At 33.5% G+C, this 21,496-nt stretch overlaps 1 protein-coding gene and 1 long non-coding RNA gene across 2 annotated transcripts in view; both read left to right on the top strand.

Moving 5' to 3' along the window:
• bnb (bangles and beads) overlaps positions 1–10,001 on the top strand; it is a 29,662-nt gene extending 19,661 nt beyond the window's left edge. The window contains exon 2 of the mRNA XM_088241591.1: positions 7,906–10,001. Within this exon, the coding sequence (XP_088097717.1) occupies positions 7,907–9,505 (1,599 nt within the window). The 5' untranslated portion in view covers position 7,906 and the 3' untranslated portion in view covers positions 9,506–10,001. The remainder of the gene's footprint in view (positions 1–7,905) is intronic.
• Positions 10,002–14,945: 4,944 nt separating this feature from the next.
• On the top strand, positions 14,946–18,476 carry LOC148271269 (uncharacterized). The gene is made up of 2 exons (XR_015825146.1): positions 14,946–15,940; positions 16,740–18,476. It is a non-coding gene; the product is annotated as an uncharacterized LOC148271269 (long non-coding RNA).
• Positions 18,477–21,496: the final 3,020 nt, after the last annotated feature.

Here is a 21,496-nt window from a genome sequence, read left to right as displayed (position 1 = left end):
AAGAGCGATAAACTAAAAATGAGTCATAGCTAATGACTACTAAATAAAATGCTACGAGTGACAAGCTAATAAACACTTAATTGTGAGAAAGAGTAAACAATCGAATAAGTAATCTTCAGACCATGTTTCTAAGTAAGGTTAAATTTAATTAACTCAATTATTTTCGCGTTAGGTCATGATAATTATGTATAAATAATGGTTGGTCAATAAATGAACAGATACTAACTTAGAAGAAGTCAATCAAGATTTATGAGATGTATTGTAAAGTAGAATTAACACCTATTTTTAACTTACTTGCACCTGATTTCTCGATTAATGATAAAATAGCATTAATAGAAGAAGAAAAAAAAATACGTCGTCGTTAAAATCACTGGTGTACGAGTAGTTTAATAAAATAAGCGTTCTGGGGGTTCGTCAGAATCATTTTACTCGTAAAAGGGTCACGTATTCAAAAGGTTTATTGATAAACACTGGTTTACAGTAATAAAACCCTTTTTTCCATAATTTCACTGATTTTATGGGAAAATAATTATCCAACATTTCGCGCTGCAACTTAATTTGGTTTATTACTCCCATGTGCAAAAATAATTTTACGAGATAATAATTATATATTTATCAGTAAAATTTCCTCTATCAAGTGGACGTCAAGATTTCACCACATGGACATTATTAAGAAAATGGCAAAATTATTTTTATGGTAGTAATGTCATTATTTTCAAGTTCCGATCGTAATGTATAAACTGTAAGTTTAGTTAAAGGTGTTTAAAAATAACCACAAAGCAAGCCTTGAGAACCACAAATATCATGAGACCTAAATTACGTCAGACATTTCCGAATGGTAAAAGGTTTTGTAAAGGCACGCTAAGATAAAGAAAAGTTTCGTCCTCATTTTCTGTATTTGCATTTGGCAACACTCGTTAAAGTCAGACGTTTTTCATAATATTTATTGTTGGTTGTGGTTTATGTTTATTATTACCATCGAAAGGCCGTGGCACACAATGAAAATAAACGAAATAATATTATATATTATATTACTAGGAATTTTTGCGAATTTTTTTGTATTACTTTCGTACTAACATTATTTATAAAGTTGTAAAATTAATAACGTCAAGAGAGTAAGTTTGGAAGATTGATATCTTACAGAACCTTTCAATCTTCGCAAAAAATGTGCAGATTTTTATGTATACGAGCATGCTGATTTTTAAATTAAATTTATTTGTGATTAATTAAAAACCGTGTTTAAATATTTTTTTTTGTTTCGTGTAGATATTTTTTGATAAAACTCCATCGGGACTGTCCTGAAAATGCCTACTTAAGCGTAAGTGCTCGGCGGTCAAATTAAATAAAGTTAAACTATACGTAGGAGCATTTTATTGATAACTTTATCAAAAGCATTACATGTTTTTGCAGTTACTTGATTTTTAACGTATCCTTTTGGAAATCGTTTTCAGCGGTACAAAATCATTCATACGGTTCAATTATTTATTTATTCTCTCATTTTCATGACACTGCTACACAATAACAAACCATTTACTTTGTAGTTCAATACAAATATGAAAAAACAAAAAGATTGGCCGTTTGGTTGAAATGACGATTTTGCACAAGCTGCATGTTCCGACGTTACTCGTGAGGTAACCGGTACTGATTTATCTCTGTTCGAAGTTACGACTATTATAGAATCTTGATTATTACGTAAAGACGACTTTTTATTCCTCTCGTTTCCCGCGAGGCGAGGAGAATGCGAGTGTTTATCGGTTAGCGCTCGGCAGCGTCCGCACAAGGGCAAGGCGAGCGAGGTAACACCGCCAAAGCCAGGAATATCGTGACTCTTGCTGCAGTCAAATGATGCAAAAAAACTAGTTGAACTTCCATCGAGTTACCGAGTGTTAATGCTCCCGTTTACTGCGCGCGAGCAAGTGCGCGGTTATTATTAGCAAAAGGGTGATGCTACTGTTAATCAACTCGAAAGGGATAATACCAATAACTTTCAAATAAATAAATGTCCGATTGAATAATCTCAAAAATAGTATAAAAGCAGTGACTATATTAAAGTAGTTAATAATCACAATATTCGAGTTTGTCCATATGTTCGTAGACAAAATACTGGATTTCATCCCCTAGGGAGTCATTAAGATTAACAAATTACAACAGGGATGGAGAATACCTTAAATAAGGGAATATGGAAGTCTAGGCATTTACAGGGCTTATGACCTGTCATTGTCTGGTTTAAGTGGCCACTTTACACACTTTGTAACATTCACCATTCTGCCCATATTTAAACATCTATATTCCTTCAACTCTTTCATATTTTAATGTTTGTGAAGTTAAGAGCGGAAACCTTTTGCTGAAAGTCAAGAGCTAAACCAGCCAATGACATGCCTAGACTTCCATATTCCCTTATTTAAGGTATTTTCCATCCCTGTTGTAATTTGTTAGTTAATAATCCTTTTGGAGAATCAAATGCTTAGAAATAGAGGAATGCAAATGATTTATGGGTAAAATCAAATAAGGTACTCGTACATTATATTAGGTACATCATATGTATCTGTTGAAAGATGGCAAAACACGTTGTCATTTTTTATATTTTTTTAAGGAGAGAAGATTTAAAGTTAAATTCTAGTGTCAGTAGATGCATTAAATATTTGTGTATTAAGATATTTTAATGCACTATAGCGAGCTTACGCAAAAAGCTTAAAAATTGCTGATGCTGGTAATGTATAAACTCAATATTCCTTAAAAAGCGACATATCATATTTAACCATATTTCTTCAGATATTTTAGAGGAAAAAATATGAGGTCGCGGTTGGGAAAAACGGTAAAACGAGCTCGTGTTTGGCTATTCAAGAATGGAGATTTTTTTAAAGTTGTTGTTAATTTTATTTAATAAAAACCTACTTTATTAAATAAAAGAACCTAGTATCCTCAAATAACGTTTTAATCTTCACTGTCCTGAAAATTTATTATTCGTTCGTGAGTCTGTATTTGCTGTGTACCCTTTAAATGAGATTGACAAAGAACACCGAAACAGGCACATTTTTCTAACGATTAATGGCAATGCAATAGAAACAGCAACCTGATGCGCGTAAGGAAAAAGACCATCAGAAATTTCCTTCGCCTAATCTGAGACCTGAGACAGGATGGTAAAACGGGTTTCTTGGTCGCTTCTCCCGCGGGGTCAGTTCGTGAAGGTGCTTGAACCTTATACTTCAGACTACACTGTACTAGTCATGGTATCATTAGCATTAGCATCGTCATTTATTCATGAAGAGTTTATTACAAGCACGCACGAGCAACTGCTAAAAGTACTCGCTAATTCAACAAGACCATCATCATACCCCTGTCCACAAACGATGGTGCATAGGGCATTGCATTGGTACACTAAATGCAGAGTATATCGATCATATGTTACATGGAGGAAAGGTGATCAGCCTTACGCTTCGGGTGACAGTCCTGGGAGATTAAATTTTGTAGTGCGGAATCCTTCTTAAAAATATTACATGTCGACCTTTCTAGGAATCGAATTCGAGGTGGATTTATCTCCACTCGATTTCCTTTTTTAGGATTTTTAGATGAGTGTAACTATCGAGTCGAGATCAGATATCCAGGATGCCAAGACCGTAGTGAATAAAAAATATGTTGGCATTCTGATTTTTTTTTAAATTTTAATACATAATTTTGATTGATTTATTTCACTGTTTTATATGTATACTGCCGTCATGGGCAAAATGGCAGTATTTTTATAAAAATCACAAAATTTATCTGGAGCCATTTGATATTTATTCATTTGCTTTACAAACAATGAAAAAAGTACATAATGTACATAAATATTCAAATAAAATAAAGACTATTTTTTTTTCATATTTTTTTAAAAATATATTGTTTTATTTATTTTTTTCACAGTTTTTAACATTTTTTTTCTTTTTTTCTTTTCTATATCAACACCTTCCTGGGCATAACCCGTGTCGAGGCATTCATTTACATAATGTTCCAATTACAGCAGTTGGTATTAATAATAATATATGCGCATACATACACACACATAAATGTATGAATAGATTACATGTAAACACTAATAAAATAGACAATTAAATAAAATTAACAATTTAATTATTGTTAAAATGAATATGTTCATATAAAAACGCATATATATAGCAATGAGCAGTAAAAAAAATATTTCAGAACGAAATATAAGTATTTAGCTTATTTAAGCAATGATATAAGATCTAGAAATCCATAAGCAAATCTCTAATAAAAAATTACTTTGTTTTGCTTCTGACGGTAGTATTCAGCCATAAAACCGTACTTTTTGCCCGAAAATATAATTTATATCATCTTATGTGTAGAAAAGTACAAAAAAGCGCCAGTTTGAAAAATCAAATCAATAAAAAAACAGTAATGAAAATCGGACACTGGAGAAAAAATTAAATCATCAAACCCTTTTACGCACCTGGACATGTATAGGGCACTGCATTATTAAATCAAATACAGCGCATCTCGATCATCCATTACAGGAAAGTAAAGTGATCAGTTTTACTCTTTAGGTGCCAGTCCAGGGAAAATAAAATACTTAAAAACACCCAAAAAAATAAATATTTTACGTCAACCTTCCCAAAAATCGAGCCCGGGACTTCGAGCATAGTAGATAGCAGGCGAACGCGCAAATCATTACACTACTAGGCGGACGTCTGTCCACTCGATATCCTTTTTAAGAATTTTTTGCCCGAGAGCAGCCATCGAGTCAAAAACACTCATTCGGGATTCTTGTTCTGTTTCACAAATATAACTATTTTCTTCATGCGCCCGAACACAGAGAGAAAAATTTAAAAAAAAACAATGACGTATATCATCATTTCGAAATATAAAAAAGCGATTAAGCGAAGCAATAGCATTACTTTCGCGTGTTATTGAATTAAGTAAAAATATAAATAATTGGCACTCCTTCTCTGTACCTGGGGGTACAGAAAGTACTTCTATATAGCCCATCAGGTCTTAGTATCGAAGCAAGTTTAGCATCTACACCTAATTAATTACGCATTCCGGCGTAATCTCCCTCATCCATTCTCCGGGTGGTCGCTATTGCGACACATGCGTATCCAATAACCCCGACAGTTATAAATATAAATAGATACAAACTTGTTTGAGAAACGACCCGAGACGATTCAGATACTATCGGCTATTTTCAGAACTGGATAGAACCTCACATTGAAAATACTGGCTTAGCTGAAAACCTGTTTAAGTAAACCAGTGCAGTTATAAAAGGTACGCTTCAACTAGCGATAGAGATACTTTGACTGATACAAGCTGAAGAAAGCCCTTATGGATTGGCAATAAAGATTTATAGAAGTACCTCGATTGATCGTAACCCAAACAATCTTAGAAACTGTTTAAAATTACATAAGGTATGGTAATAGCATGATCTGGGCAGGCATCTTTAAGCCAGGAGTGATAACACCGCTTGCTTCTTGAATTCTTGCCTTTGCTGTAGGAACACATCGACAGTGTTGTTTAGGAAGATTTCGACAATTGTTCTGAGGATCCTTGGCAGAGGTGAAAATAATCCGACATTAGTTCTAAAATTTCTTACAGCAAATACTACATTGGTACGCAAATTACGTAAGGTACACTGAGGTTTACTATTTACTCGATAATTTGTCGATATATTTTACTTCTTTTCAACATCTCAATTCAAAGCTACAAAAGAATATAATTCTCTTGAACCTTGTTTGTTTTCCAAATTCTTTTTAAATCGTCAATCCCCTTTCCGCAATTAACGGTGCATAGGGCACTGTATTAGTACACCGATTGCAGCATATCTTGATAATTTATTAGACACACGAAGGCAAGCTCACTCTCATGCATTCAAGTGCCAGTCCAGGGACTATAAAATGCCTATTCCAGTGTAAAACCACCTTGTTAAATAAATATTTCATGTCAATCATACCGGGAATCGAACCCGAGATCTCTTGCATAATAGGCAAAGAGGCGGACCGGAGCATTGTCTTTTTTCAGACTCACTATTACGCACTGTTACAGTAACTTTTTAATTTAAAAATTATCACTTGTAGTACAGTACCAATAATACGCGTAATCAAAACTTTTGCGTTTTCTAAACGCAGATTTATTTCTTGAGACAGTTTTTAATCAAGCAACTATTTTTTTTCCCCCTTTCCGAACCTAATGGTGCATTGGTACACAATTGCAGCGTATCTTGATCATGTGTGTTACATTAAGGAAAGATGATCAGTCTTACGCTTCAGGTGCCAGTCTAGGGACTATGAAATATTATTGTGTTAAAATACCGTTTTAAATAAATATTTCACTGCTAAACTTAACAGCTAATATACTCCATTTAAATTTCAACTGTCCATATCTATATTTATATTACGTATATTAAAAAAAAAAAAATTACTTTGTATCCTTGGATACGTATTTTTTATTTTGACTTGTACATTATATAAATTGTACATCGGCGGACTTATTACTAAATAGCAACTTCTCCCAACTAACTGATAAAATAAAGGTGTTATTTAGATAATTAAATTTTTTATATTACTCTAAAAAACATACTATTAAAAAAGTATTGTTGTTGTAAATTTTTTAATTTATATTATTACCAAGTTTAATACTAGACCACTTTGTTTTAATGTTAAATTATTCTCAACTTTACTTTGTTGTATTTATATTTTTAACTTGGAAGTTATTTTTAATTCACAGATGTTATATTTCTTTTTTCGTTTTCGCTGTTTATTTATATTTTATTTACACTAAATTGTTAAGTTTTAATTATCCTATTATATTATGTATTACACTATAAACTATTCACTATTGTGATTATTTCAGTAAAACATTTTTTATACGGAGTTCTTTAAGCCGTTGACGAATAAATAAATAATATAATACAAATGCGAGTGTTAGTTCACATTTTAAAAATAGACGAGAGCTTATGCTTATGCGTCATACAAAACGAACTATTTAAATAGTTATGATTTTAATTTAATTTTGGCTTTCAATGTATTTGCTTCAAATACGAAAAATGGACATAAGTTAGGTATTTCACAGAACATGAATGAATGATATACAAACAGTTTTAAAACGTGCGAAAGAAAATATTAACAGTTGTAAAAATGATATTGTGCGTAATGCTCTGCTCTCTATTCAAAAGTAAAGATCATATTTGTCCTCCTTTCTCAATTGCCTCTCGCCCGTGGACCTGAATTGCAGAAGGCTTTAATTAATTTGACACCAAGACGTGATGGCATCCGATTGTTGATGAGAAAATTGAAGTTGCAGTAGACAATTTGTAAGGTTCGTTCAACAGTGTGGGTACGTCTGTATTCCTTTGTAACATTGGCCTTCTGGGTTGGCACTTGTCCTCCTTAGCGAAAGCGGGCAGCAAACTAAGACTATTCATGACTTATTTTTAAAAACATCAGTAGCCAAAGATATTGATTTTCTTTACGAATCAAGAAAACGTATAATTATTAATTATTATTACGCAAGATCGTTTAACGTTATTTTAAAATTTACTAAAATTATAATAATTGATGTTCATATTTTATATTGTTTATGGTATTATTAACAAATTTAAATTAAATAAGTCGATAGGTTTATAATATTGACAAAGTAATCGCATGGACTGCCCTACGTAGCCACTTAAAAACTAAATTACCTCTCTTAATGTTTAAATTCAAATCGCTATTTCTCTTGTCTGCTTGCGCTTATAGAATGAAATACATTCTCGTGTCGTGTTTCAATTGAACGATAAGTGACTGCCCATTATACTTCGAGTTATTGTTCATATCCGTTCACAATGTCGAGATTACTGTCCTCGTGTAACGGAGGATCGTAAATTCAGTCAGTGACGACTCCTTGAACCCGACTAACGTTCGCTTTTCTTGTTCTCAGGATGAAGTTCTTGTTGGTGACCCTCGCGCTCCTGGCGGCCGCGCACGCCATGCCTCTAGGTGAGGCCGAAGTTCCCGCAATTAACGATGGCTATTCGTCTGTGTCAGAGGAGAAACCCGCTGTTCCCGAAGTCAAAGCGATCCCAGAAGCGCCAGCTGTAGCTGCTGCGGCTGAAGCCCCGAAGGAAAAAGTTGAGCCGGCTCCCGAAAAACCGGTGGAAAAGCCAGTTGAGAAACCAGCAGAGAAACCAGTCGAGAAGCCAGTCGAGAAGCCAGTTGAGAAGTTAGCTGAAAAGCCAGCTGAAAAAGTAGCCGAAAATATTATTGAAGATAAAGCCCCTGAAAAGATCATTAAAGAACAAATTCCCGCTGTTGCAGTTGAACTAGCTCCTAAACCAGAAGACTTACCGAAAGTTGAATCTAAAGAAGTTGCGAGCGAACTCCCAGCTGAAAAACCAGTCGATATAGTTCAAGCTGCTAAAGAACCCGCAGCTATTGCAGAAGAATCCGCCTTACCAGAAATTAAAAGCGCAAAAGCTAGCGAAGAGGAAATCCCAAAACCAGAAAAGAAAATTGACTTAGTGGCTGAACCTGAAATAAAATCGCTTCCGATTGTTCCGGTAGTCCCAGTTCCCGCTTCAATTATCCCTCCTCAACCGCTTGCTTCTGAAGGTCCTGCAGAAGTAAAATCAGTGGAAAGTGCACCCGAGAAACGCGAGGTTGCGGCAAAAGAGGAGCAGCACATTGAGAAGGTCGATACTATTGCAAAACCAGCAGAAGTAAAACCAGAAGTCCTCGCCGTTAAGCCAGAAGAGCCACATAAGGTTGCTGATAAAGTTGAAAAAGTAAAGCCAGAAAGTGTTGAGCCGGCCAAAATTGAAAAAGTTGAGTCAGCCAAGCCAGAAGTCGTTGATCCTGTCAAAGAGAAGGCAATACCCGAGAAAGTAGAGCCCGCAAAAGAAGAAAAAGTACCCGAAAGCGTTCAGCCGAAAGCCGTTATTGCTGGAGCTGCAGCGGAAGAAGCAGTTAGAGTAGTGAGAGATACTGTTGAAGAAAAGAAACCCGAAATAGTAAAAGAAGAACCCAAAGCGGAAAGCCCGAAGAAAGAAGAAGCTAAACCTGATATCCAAAAACCAGAAGAAGTAAAACCCGCCAGCCCTAAAGCCGAAGAAACTAAACCAGCGAGTCCTAAAGTAGAAGAACCGAAACCAGTCGACGCAAAACCCGAAGTACTAAAGCCTGAAGTACCAATAGTCTTAGAATCCAAACCAGAAAGCCCTAAAGTAGAAGCAAAGGCCGAAAGTCCAAAGCCCGCCGAGCCCGCGAAACCAGTAGACGCTGTGAAACCCGAAAAGGTTCAAGAGTCCACCAAGCCAGTTGAGGCCGAAAAACCTAAAGAAATCAGTAAAGAATCTAGCAATGAGTCAGTCGAGGTTTCAGAAGAAAAGAAAGAATCAGTCAAAAGTGTACCTCTTCCAGAAGCGCAAAAAGCTCCCAAGGAAGCCAATTCTTCAGAAAGCTCAGAGGAGAAGTCAGCGAGTTCAGAAGAATCCAAAGAAGTTAAATCACAGGAAGTAGCATCAGGCGAACAGAGCTCTTAAGAGAAGATAGCCACCGGGTGCTGGCGAGCAGGACGCGGCTACCAGGAAGCCAACACAGCCCACCTACTTAACCTCGCAGGTCGCCTCCGCTTCCTGGCGGCCGCCTCGCAGCTCAGCACCTCACCTCTATTCCATGGTTCCGAGTCATATAGTAAGACACGTCATACAAAGATCACCTGCACAATTATACATTCGAAGGTATACCCAGAACGTGGTTGCCGGAACTGAGTCACAAAGCATGATCGAGTAAATCTATGTAACATCGGTTTAGTTACACGTGTGTTTGCCAAAATGAGTGAGAGAAAGAATTAGTGATATCCCATACACAGTGGAACGTCCTTTATTTATCACAATTTCCCCTCTTCACATTCCATTTTAATTCTCATTTTCATTTCAAATTAAATTAATTAGAAGATGAAAAGTTATATATATGTAACATTCCAGTGTAAGTTATGTTAAGTGAAGCTTACAATAAAATAAGTTTTATAAAATTTTATTTGTTGGTTTAATTTACGATGTTGGTGGTGTCTCCGTAGAGGTAAAACAAGGTTTTAGCAAACGCTCATCAAAACTTCTTAAAGTAAAAATTATTTTCATTTCTTAATACATTATGTTTTATGTTACGAAAAAAAAATGCCAAAATAATTATGATGATTTTCGCAAATTTAAAAAACTTGAAACACATAACGATTTATTGATTTACTAGGTATAAAGCATAATTAAATTTTTACTAATTTTCCAAGTATGTTTACAAACAAAAGCCTAACAAACAAATTAGTTAACCGAATAGGTGAGTAGATTTTCACAGTCACTGTTATCAATAAGTATATTTTTTAGTGATCCCGTGTATGTTGGATTCGTTCCGACTTTTCGGCTACCGTTGCGAGAGCCATCTTTTGCCATCGATTACACTGACGATGGCTCTCCGGCAATGGAAGACGAAACGTAGGAACGAATTTTACTTACACGGGATCACCCAAAAAAGATGCATGTCAGTAAACGAAGTATGCCGACAATGGGTATAAATATTTATTAAAAAATTAGACTCTTAGAAAATATTATGAAAATTATGTAGGAATTCACTTGAAACAACTCGTGAAATGGGTTAAGTTTGTGGATTCCTAAAACTATCGCATAAATTCATTTACATAGAATATATTTTAAATACTTTGATTAGCAAATTGTGAAAATTAAATTTATATGAAGAGTAAAATGTTCTTGTGGAAAATTGAGTTGACATTGCTGACTTGAGCAAAATTAAGAAATGTTAAGTTAGAAAATTGGCAAGCTAAAACGAACATTTTCAGACGATAATGGACCAAATCCAATTAGAATCAATTTAATAATGAATGGCGAACGGATAATAGAAATTATGCATGAAGTCATTTATGCTTGATACAAGATTTACGAAGGGAATATGGAAGTCAAGACAGATACGGGGCTTATGGCCGGTCATTGGCTGGTTTAAGTGGGTAATTAACACACTGTGTAACATTCACATTTCTTCAACTCTTCCATCTGTTGACTTTTGTGAAGTAAAAAAGAAAAAAACCTTTATCGATGTGGGTGAGATTCATCTGACTGAATTATTTCACCTACTAGGCAACGCCTGAAAATGCTTTTCAATATTTATATTTCTTTTCGTACCAGTTATCAGCCCATGATAGGTCATAAGTCCTGTAAATGCCTTGACTTCCATATTCTCTTCTCAAAAATGATTTCCCCTACTGTTACAATTTTTTTTAATATGAATAGCTCCCAAGGGAGAGAAATACAACTATGCCTACAAACGTTTTGGCATACTCAAAATATTGTTGTTAAAAAATATGGATGTATTTTTTTACAATAGCGCTAAAATCATGATACCTAGCCGGAAATATAAGTCTCAGCAACACTAACATAACAAAACCTGAAGGTACAAATATAATGTTGAACCATTGAAGAGATTTATTGGTACGATATTTTTGCTTTCCAATATTCATTCGAATTTATTTAAGTATATTACTGTAACTATAGAAAGTTTGCAAAAATACCGAATGAATTAATGACAGAAGATATCCGGATATGCAGAAATCCGGATAGTTGGATTAAGCATTTAATTAAGGCAATGTTTTGAAAGAAAACACAAAACTTATTATAATATCACTTTTGTAATAGTATATTTCTTTTGAAATAATTCGGCGAATTGGAATTAAACTAAAAACTTACTTAAAAATATCCAGCAAAGTTAATTGCTTTGACAAAGAAACTAGCTCCAATAACCTGCTGACGATGAGGCGTGACGTGTGCTGGAACCTGGCTGGTGAAGCTGGCGGTTGTGAGACGCTGGCACAGCTGGCATAGAGCTGGCGGTCAAATCGGACGCTGGCATAGCTCGCTTGATGAATTATTTTTTAAGCACTTCACTTGGTTGATGTTCGATTAGTACTGCAATTTTAATGTTGTTTCCGGCACTCACTCGTAGAATTATCGTTGCGTGGAGTGCGCAAGGAAATGGGAATGACAGGTAGGTTTATATAGATTTAGGTGAGAGTTGATCCGAACATGCCGCCCACCAAGTTAATCAATTTTTATGTTGATTTTACTTGGTATATTATTGTAAAGAGTCCGAAGTTCTACCGGTTGGTAAGTGATTTTGGTTGATTGAGAAGAATTGAATGTTTGAGTCGTTTGAATTTAAATGTTTTGTTAAATATGTTGTTTTCTTCATAGTTGTAGACGTGTGTAGATGATTTGGTAATTTCAGAAATGTAAATTTTATTTTGTATATGTAATAATATGGCATTCTTTTTGCAAACGTCAAACTCCGGTCGTCCCACCAACAAAGTGGTGTACTTATGTAGGAATACGATTTTTAAAAATGTATTGAATTTAATATTATTTTAGAGTTACCAAAAATGTAATAAAAAGAAATAAATGGGTAGAAATTATAAGGAATTTAAAGAAAGAATCTGAATTAGATCCACAAAAAACAAATGCTGTTTGTAAACATTCAAAAACCACCTTTTTTTATACACAAAAAAAAAACATCTTTCCATTTTTTTGCAAATGCATTCTCCGATCGGTCGATGAAGAAAACATTTATGCTAACTTTTTTTTTACATATTCGATTGAAGATTTTAATATCTACGAACACGCACAGCGCAAAGATCTATATATCACTTAAAACCGCACGTAAATCGGTTAAGCCGTTTAGGAAGAGTACGGTGACATCACACGTACAGAGGAATTATATATATATAAAGATGATCCTCCTGAAGTCACTTGATTGTTCTCCAATCAGAACAAAGAAACTTCGATCATTTAGGTAAGTCCGAAACAGCTCAAGATTAGTCCAAACGATGCCTAAATGTTCGAATTCTTCTAAAAGTATGTTACGGTTGACCGCATCGAATGCTTTTTTGAGATCTATAAATACACCAGCAGTATATTCACTCTGGTCTATGTTTGAAGTGTTGCAATATAATCAAAAACTGCACATTTCGTGTTAGATTATTTTCGAAATCCGTTGTGCGATGAGAGAAGATTATGAGATGAAAGATGTTTCACGAGTCGGCCTTTAATGGCTTGTTCAAAAATCTTAAGAAAATACAGAAAGGACCGAGATCGGTCGATAATTAGATACGTTTTTACGGCAGTCACTTTTATATACCTCGCCTCGCCGAGTTGGTTTCTGTTTTTGGCAATGAAGCACCACATCAATCGAAATTTCTCGTTGGTATGACGAATTCAACCGTGGACGGGGACGTGGACTAAGGCTTGGCGAAGATAAAGGGCAAGTATACCAAAAACCACAGTGACCCAGGAAAACGTCGATGCTGTGCGCAAGCTCATCGAGGAAGATCGACATGTGGCATACCGCGATATTGAGGCATCATTGGGGAATTCAAAGACCTCATTTTTTTTTTAATCATGAAGAATTGTGTCTAAAAAATAGTTTCCCGTTGAAAACCGCATCTGTGAACCGAAGAACAGAAAGAAGCTAGGGTCAATTGGTGTAAAAAAAGTCTAGACCGCTTTAACGCAGGAAACTCTAAAAATGTGTACAGCATCGTCAGTGGTGATGAATCGCAAATGTATTCATATGAACCCGAAAATGAACGCTAATCGTCTATTTGAGTGTCCAAGGTGAAGAAAACCCGACATCATCCGTTCTCGAAGTGTGTCCAAAAAGATGGTCGCGACATTTGTCTCAAAACTAAACCATGTAACAACAACTCCTCTGCAAGATCAAAGAACTGTTACTGCCGATTGGTGTACAACCATTTATTTGCCGGAAGTCATCGCTGAGCTTAGAAAAACCAACCCCAAACGACAAATCTTCCTCCACCAAGATAATGCAAGTCCGCATATAAATCGCAAGACAATTTAATTTTTAGAACAAAACGTCGGATTGCTAGACCATCCTCCGTACAGTCCCGACGTAAGTCCCAACGATTTTTTTACCTTCTCGAAAATCAAGAACGAACTGCGTGGTCAAAGGTTCTAGTCTCCAGAAGAAGCAGTTGGCGCCTTCAAAAACGCAATTTTGAGTGTACCAACAAACGAGTGACATAGCTGCTTCCAAAGTTGGTTCCAGCGCATGCAAAAATATATTAAATCTTCGTGGAGAACACTTCGAAAAACAATGAAGTGAATATATTATGAAGAAATAAGCTGCGGTAATCGGCCAGTTTCTTTCCCCCACTGGGAACGGGCTGGGCGCTGGGTGCGCTTATAGATGTTTTTACTTATTTTTTGAGGAAGATATAAACGGTGACGTTACTTTATAATAAATATAAATTATTTTATTTATTTTCCCACAGTTGAAACTACTATAAAACATTATTATTGATAGTCAAATATAATGGTAAGCTGCGCATAATCGATTGTATGGACGATTCGCCCTTGTATTAAACTCATGTGTGGCGTAAAAATACAATGTGTTTTATTTATTTTATTGGTAAAAAGTATTTTGTGACCTCGAAATTGCATTATTAATAAAACTAATTTTTTTGGGAAGGACGGTTTTTTGGAAAACATTGAGTTTTCATATGTTCGCTTAGGTTTATTTTTTGTTTCTTATATTAAAATATTTATACTGTGTATTTATAAGTGGGTACATGCTGTAACGTGAAACTGATTAAATCATGCATACCCACCCTACGTGGGATTATTTTTACTATTATTTTACTGTTTTATGTTATGTTTGCATGCTATGTAATGTAAGAATTAGTTATATTGTTATAGTGGGATTCGAACGTCGGACCTCTGATCCGTTGATACGCAACACTAGCAACGGGACCACAACCCGATTATGTCTTAAATAAGATTAAGGCAGGTGTACTGGGCGATTGGTCGCTGTATTAAATATCAGGTAAAATAATAATGAATCTTTATTAACCATAATATACAATGTCATACATACAAAAACAAATTATAACAGGTAACATGTCGTTAAGCATGACAGCATGACAGCATGAGACACGACACAGGCATAGGGTCTCGAGTAAGTTGATATTTTAATATCTCCATTAACATCATCAAAATGGCACACAACTAACATAATGCTTTTGTCTCATTTTACGTAGAAATAAAGGAAAATGTCACAAAAATGTATGTGATTTAAAATGCTTGTATTTCTTTTCAAAAACAAAAAATATAAATTCTGCTTCGGCCATTTTATGTTCAATTTACCATCTTCAAATTATATCAACAAATTTCAGTTAGTTTTTTTGAGATCCCAAATACCTAAGTTAAGTCTAAATTTGAAATGGCGTAATCTGCCGGTCTAAAATTAATTATAATTTAGTTACCCAAAACTTTTAAGTATATTTTTTCACAGAAATACCTTTAAAAATTATTGTTTTTATCTAGTTTATGTTTTTTATTTTTTTATTATTGCGCGATTAAAAAAAAACATTAATTTTAAAATGGCCAAATCGTATGATTTCCTCATGTTGCGTTTGTTTTACCAGACTACAGCCTTAAAAGAAATATGGGAAAAACTAGGGATGAGAGATTATCCGCTAGTATATTTACTGTTATAAAACAATAATTGAAGACCTGTAATAAAATAGGGCTTAAATACCAAAAAATAAAAAATGACGTTGAGTATGAGGAAATGTTCTATATGCCTACGCCAATAACACAAATTAGAACTTATGTACCAGAAAAAAATATTTTATATCAATCTGAAGTCATGTATATGGGATGGAGCCTAAGTGCAATACCCATTAACGCAAATAAGGGCCTACGTGATTAATCGCAGCGCTAAGCATTTCATACTAAATGGCTGGACGCGAGACTTGTGATCCGGATACGCCTTTTACAACAAAGCGGAAAAGAAGTGGTTTTAATAAGTTAAGTGAAAATAAAAAGTTAAAAGCCCAAGGGAAACAATATTGTTCTACTAAAAATGTGATTGTACCAGCAATAAGTCCTCCGAATACTTCGGTAAGTCGATTTGTTTTTAAAAATCTGTTTTGACAAATTTTTGACAAGTTTTAACTAGCGTTCAGAATCTAGGGATGTGCAAACGATGTCTGAGGTGCACAGGGGTCAAAACACGTAGCCTGGGAGGAGAAATCGAGTGAACACGATCACCAAATAGTTAGTGATATTTTTTGCCATTTTTTAAATGAAAAACCGGCTGTCAAAAATTTTATGTTTGTATGGGGAATTCCAAATAATTGTCGGCGAATTTCGTTTTCGAATTGCACGGCGTCTGATATTTCAATTATTTTAGTATGGAAAAATATCGGCTTAAAATACAATCTTTGAGTGAATTACTAAAGTTTTAAGAATAGCGGAGTATTTTATGTTCATTTGCATGATACTTTGCCTTATTTATTCTGAGATTGTAAAGGGATTTTTCTATATTTATAGCTGTAATAAGTGCTAAATTGACTCCGTTATACCAAATTTTACAAATTTTATTCAAACGTTTTAACTAAAATTCATGTATAATTTAGTATGTATTTCATATATAATTAAGAAGATTAATAGCTTTATAGCTTAATTTACAAGAAACATTGGGCATTTTCCTAATTACTCCTGCGAAATTATCAGATAGGTGGGTGAATATTTATTTTTTGGCAAGAAAGCGATAAAAATACGGCTTTTCGAAATGTCAAAAGTGAAATACACATTCACCCAGGTAAATAATTTGTAGTATTGCTTGTATGTTAACCTTAGAAAGTGCCATTTAGGGTTATTTTTGACAGTCCTCCGTAAAGTTGACTTTTTTTTTCAGTTCACTTGCAAGTGCCAGAATGACTGTAAAAGTCTTCTTTATGATCAAAAACTGCAGTTGCATAAATAATTTTACGAAGCTGGTGACTGGTTGAAGCAAAATGCATATTTAATGGGATTATTCCATATTTCAAACATTAAAAGACGGAGAAATGGGAAATACAAAAACCCATCAGAAAGCAAAAGGCAGTGTACTGTTTATTACACTGTCCCTAATAGCAATGGTCAAGTAGTCGATGTCTGTCGTGCCACTTTTATTGATATACTTGGAGTAAGTATTAAGGTATTCGAGTCCTACTAATAGAGAAAAAAAACGCGGAGAGACTATCCTTACCGAAAAAGGGGTAATAAGAAAAAATATCGAAAATTCGATCTTGAAGACGAAAACCAAGTCATCGGGCATGTTAAATTGTTTTCAAGACAAGAAAGTCACTATTCAAGACAAGTAATAAATTAATTATATTTAAAAATAAATTAAATTATTGGCGATATAAAAACCTATAAACTACGCCAATTAGATTACCAAAGCCGGATCACGGACGAAAAAAAAAAGATTTACTCAACATGATCGAGTATATGCCTTCTGAAGAACACAAAAATTTCTACAAAAATCTTTTCCAGTAGAGAGTTATGATAGATATATTTTTCCATTGATTAATAATTATTATTTTTAATTTACATACCTACATTATAAATGATGTATTTTTTTGTTCAAAATTATTAGTTTTACGCATCCTTGAATTAAAAATCAGACATTTTAATGGATGTTGGTGATAGGCCCTATTTTATGTTTTTACGCTAGGCACTCAGGCCTGACTAATGAAATAGCAGTTGGTCTTAAGGCCTTCTCAATTACTTTGTTATTTTATACCCTTTTAAAATAATATTTTACTATATAATTTTCACTAAACTTATTTCTTACACATTTTTACACATTTTAAAGAATTAAAAAATATATGCTGTATACCAAAAAAACTGAGTATATCTTTAAACCCTTGTAACTTTTTTTCACTTTTCTGGTGCTTAGGCCCAATTTTATTACAGGTCTTCAATTAATGCCGGCTGATTGTTATTTGAAAAAACAATTTTCCGCCATGTCTGCTCACTTTCCGGCGGCTGAAGAAAGGCGGAGTTGGAGGCAAAAGTTGGAGGCCAAGGCTCGATTTGGTCTGCAGCTAAATCAATGGAGAAGAAAATGTCCTGAGAAATAACCGTTGAAATCGATCCACAGCAAAGCTCTTTGTAATATATTATTATAGTTATACAAAATCAGTGACAACGACGTATTTCTTTAATGGATTGTACGCGTTAAGTCTTATCGCGAGTCCTGAACAATACGCGCAGGTTTTCAATGGCTAGCCACACAACCTATTCCCAGAACAGTTCTAGGATCGTGAGTACAGTAGTCATTTACGTCTATCTCTGAATAATGATGGGCAAAATGCGACACGCGCAGAATTACTTACTGAGGAAATATACATTATAAAATAATTATTAATACACCAGACGTAAGACAACTGTACATTTTTACATAATTTTCACGAGAAACCTGATTGACATACAGACGGACAATAAATAGACGAGAGCACGACAGATGAATATTACTGAAAAAGAATTACGAACAGAAATTAAAAAGTATGTTTGTATTTCATTACATGAGTGTAAAAGTGCAGTGTATTTTAAATCCATGAGACCACTGGCATATTCACTGGGCACGGCATACGGATTATGAAAATAGAGAACGAGTGACAGAGACGACTATTGCTTTGTTTGTTGCTAATGATATGGTAATAAAATATACACAGGATGCTCCTGCGTTCGTCTGAATTTCGCTGCAATTCTTAATAAAAATATAATAATAAATATTCAATACATGGGTATTAAGCTATGGATTAAAAACACTGGTTTATAAAAATACTTTTTCATTTAATCTAGTCACGTATGCAAAGGTCGATTATTTAGTGCTGGCGCGTTCGCAAAACTTACACAAATGCTTTTTTAATGTACAGAATGTTGATTAAAAAAACCTTTATATTAAATTTAAGACAATCATGATGTCTTTAAAAAATCTCTTTTAGAAAAATGTCGAAAGCATGTCACATTACATCATATTTTTATTTTTTAGTATGTCAATGATATATTACTACAGTTTGGGTTTTTTTTCAGGTACAAACCAAAACAAATGCCAAAATGATGCACGTGTGGACATAAACGAATGCATTTAAATGTTTTACTAGTTCTTCATGTTGAAAATAAAAAATTGATATTCGACAATATGGAAATTTAAGAAATTAAAAAAACGATCTATAAAAAAAAAGAAAATAAACAATATTTCCTTTAGTCCACCCCTTTCTAGTTTTAAATATCGTATCCATCTCACTTCACACCTCCCATATTTACAAGAACAACATAAAAAAGGATTTGACTGATTAGTTCTATATGTTACGATTTAATATTTAATAAACACTGTTAAAATTCTAATAAGATTGATTAGTTAATTATACCTTTACAAAGAAGCATGTATAGCTTTAAACCGGTCGATAGAAGAAAAAAAAAGTGGTTAATTCAAAGTTGTTTTATATTTATTTTATTAATTTAACTTTAGTTAAGAAAGTAATGTTTTATTGTTTGTTTTACTTAGCACAGTCCACTCATTTCGTATAGGTATATGATTTTTTTTATATTCTACTCTGAACTTTAAAAAAAATTACCTTTTTGATGTTTTATAAATTCGATATTGTATTTTAAAAAATATAAAATAAAATAAATAAAACAACTTTGTTTTTAACCACTAATTTTTTTAATTTTTTTTTTTCCACCGACCAGTGTCAAAGCAAATAAGCTTCTTCGTCAAGGTTTACGTAACTAATGAATTAACTCCTTTTTTTTATCATATTCACTAAATGCTACATGTGGACCCAATAAATCAACTTTTTTTTTCCTACAAGGGTGGTAATTTGATAGAAATATTTTCGAAGCTAGACAAGAGAGGACTAAAAGAAATATTGTTTATTTGGTTATTAATTATTTTTTCTTATTATTGGGTCCACATGTAGTATTTAGTGAACATGATAAAAAAAAGGAATTAATTTATTAGTTACTTAAACCTTGACGAAGAAGCTTATTTGCTTTGAAACCGGTCAGTGGAAAAAAAAAAAAAATAGTGGTTAAAAACAAAGTTGTTTTATTTATTTTATTATAATGAATAACCACAAAGTTAGTGCTTCAAATATAAACTTTATATTGAATATATGTTTAAAAAAAACCTGTGCTAAGTAAAGTTTGTTTCTTTATTTATTTATTTTATTATTTAAATTTTTATTCCAGTAAAATGGCTATAAAGTGCAGAGCCAATTCTACCATATAAACATATAAACATGAACATAAATATAAATATAAACACAAATATAACAATAAACATAAATATAACAATAAACATAAATATAAAAATAAACATAAATATAAACATAAAATAAAATTTTATATTGCAGCACTTATGGTGGTCTTAACATATCGCGCCATCGCTTGAACAACGGTGATTGGATCCACTCTGCAGTGGCTTGGAGAATTTCGTTATTAGACTTTTTTAGGCGTTCCCATAGGCTCCAGGCTCTTTGGCGAAGCAAGGCAGCGAAGGTGTTTAATAAATGGTGTCTCATATTTTATTTTTAAATAAACTCATTCTTCTACTAACAACTTTTTTTACTATAGGACCTCCATTTTATTATAAAGGAATCCTTAAGTGTTTTCAGAACATTATCAAACAAACAAAAAAATATATATAGTAGGTCCGTAATAGGAATAACCTATTACAGACCTAATATGGGCATGCAGCTTTGTTATTTATTTATTTACGGACACTGTCCGTTTTGACTATTAAAAAAACGTTTGTGGTAATAGCTACTATGTTTAATTGTATATGAATTTTTTGATTTTGGGGTAGAAAATTAGAGTAGACTATATTGGCAAATACCGGCAAACCACCTTTCCATTGTAACCAAGAACCTGGTTAGTACTTCTTACCAAATACGTCATAATTACCAATACCGTGCGAGAGAAATTAAAATTAACTGAACATTTTTTTATATAAATTGATTTGGCATAAACATACATTTTTAAAGAATCTTATGAAATGCAAAATACGACACTGTTTGTAAGTAGTACTAAATTTAAGAAAACACAAGTTCACAAATGTTTTACCGCAAATCTTGTTCATAACTAAAAAATTAACCTTTTAAATAAAAATAACGGTGGTACAGTAAAACGCCAATTATTATTTTTTTATTTTATTTTTATAGTTAGTTATGATTATGTCTTTGAAGTCCGTAATACAAAACAAAAATGGCCGCATTTGTTTAATGTATGAAGCAAAATTAGAAATCTCATTTCCCTTGATTATGCAAAATAAGATATCTCCACGTTTTTGCAGCATAACTAGCAATGTTCATTTTTAAACTGTTCATTTGAAGGAAAATTCATTTATTTTTAAAAGTATTTTTATTATAATTTTTTTTTTTCTAAAATGCTACATATTTTTTTTAAAGTTATAAGTTTTTCGCAAATATCTCAGTACTTTAATGGGGATTTCTAAGTTTGCTTTTAATACCCTCACATCTTCCTGAAAACATATATCGACATGTCTGTATAAGCGTTATGTAAAGCAAAGTATCTCAATAGATACCGATGGAGGTAGCGTTTGTCATCGCACCCTTGGCTTAGAAACATTGTAGCGGAGAGCGAAGTACTTAAATTGGTTGC

This window comes from Micrasema longulum, unplaced genomic scaffold (assembly GCF_059751315.1).
Source record: "Micrasema longulum isolate JH-2025_06_02 unplaced genomic scaffold, ASM5975131v1 h1tg002983l, whole genome shotgun sequence".
NCBI lineage: Eukaryota > Metazoa > Arthropoda > Insecta > Trichoptera > Brachycentridae > Micrasema > Micrasema longulum.
The sequence above is the reverse complement of the archived record's forward strand: the minus strand, read 5'-3'. Positions and strand labels throughout refer to the sequence as shown.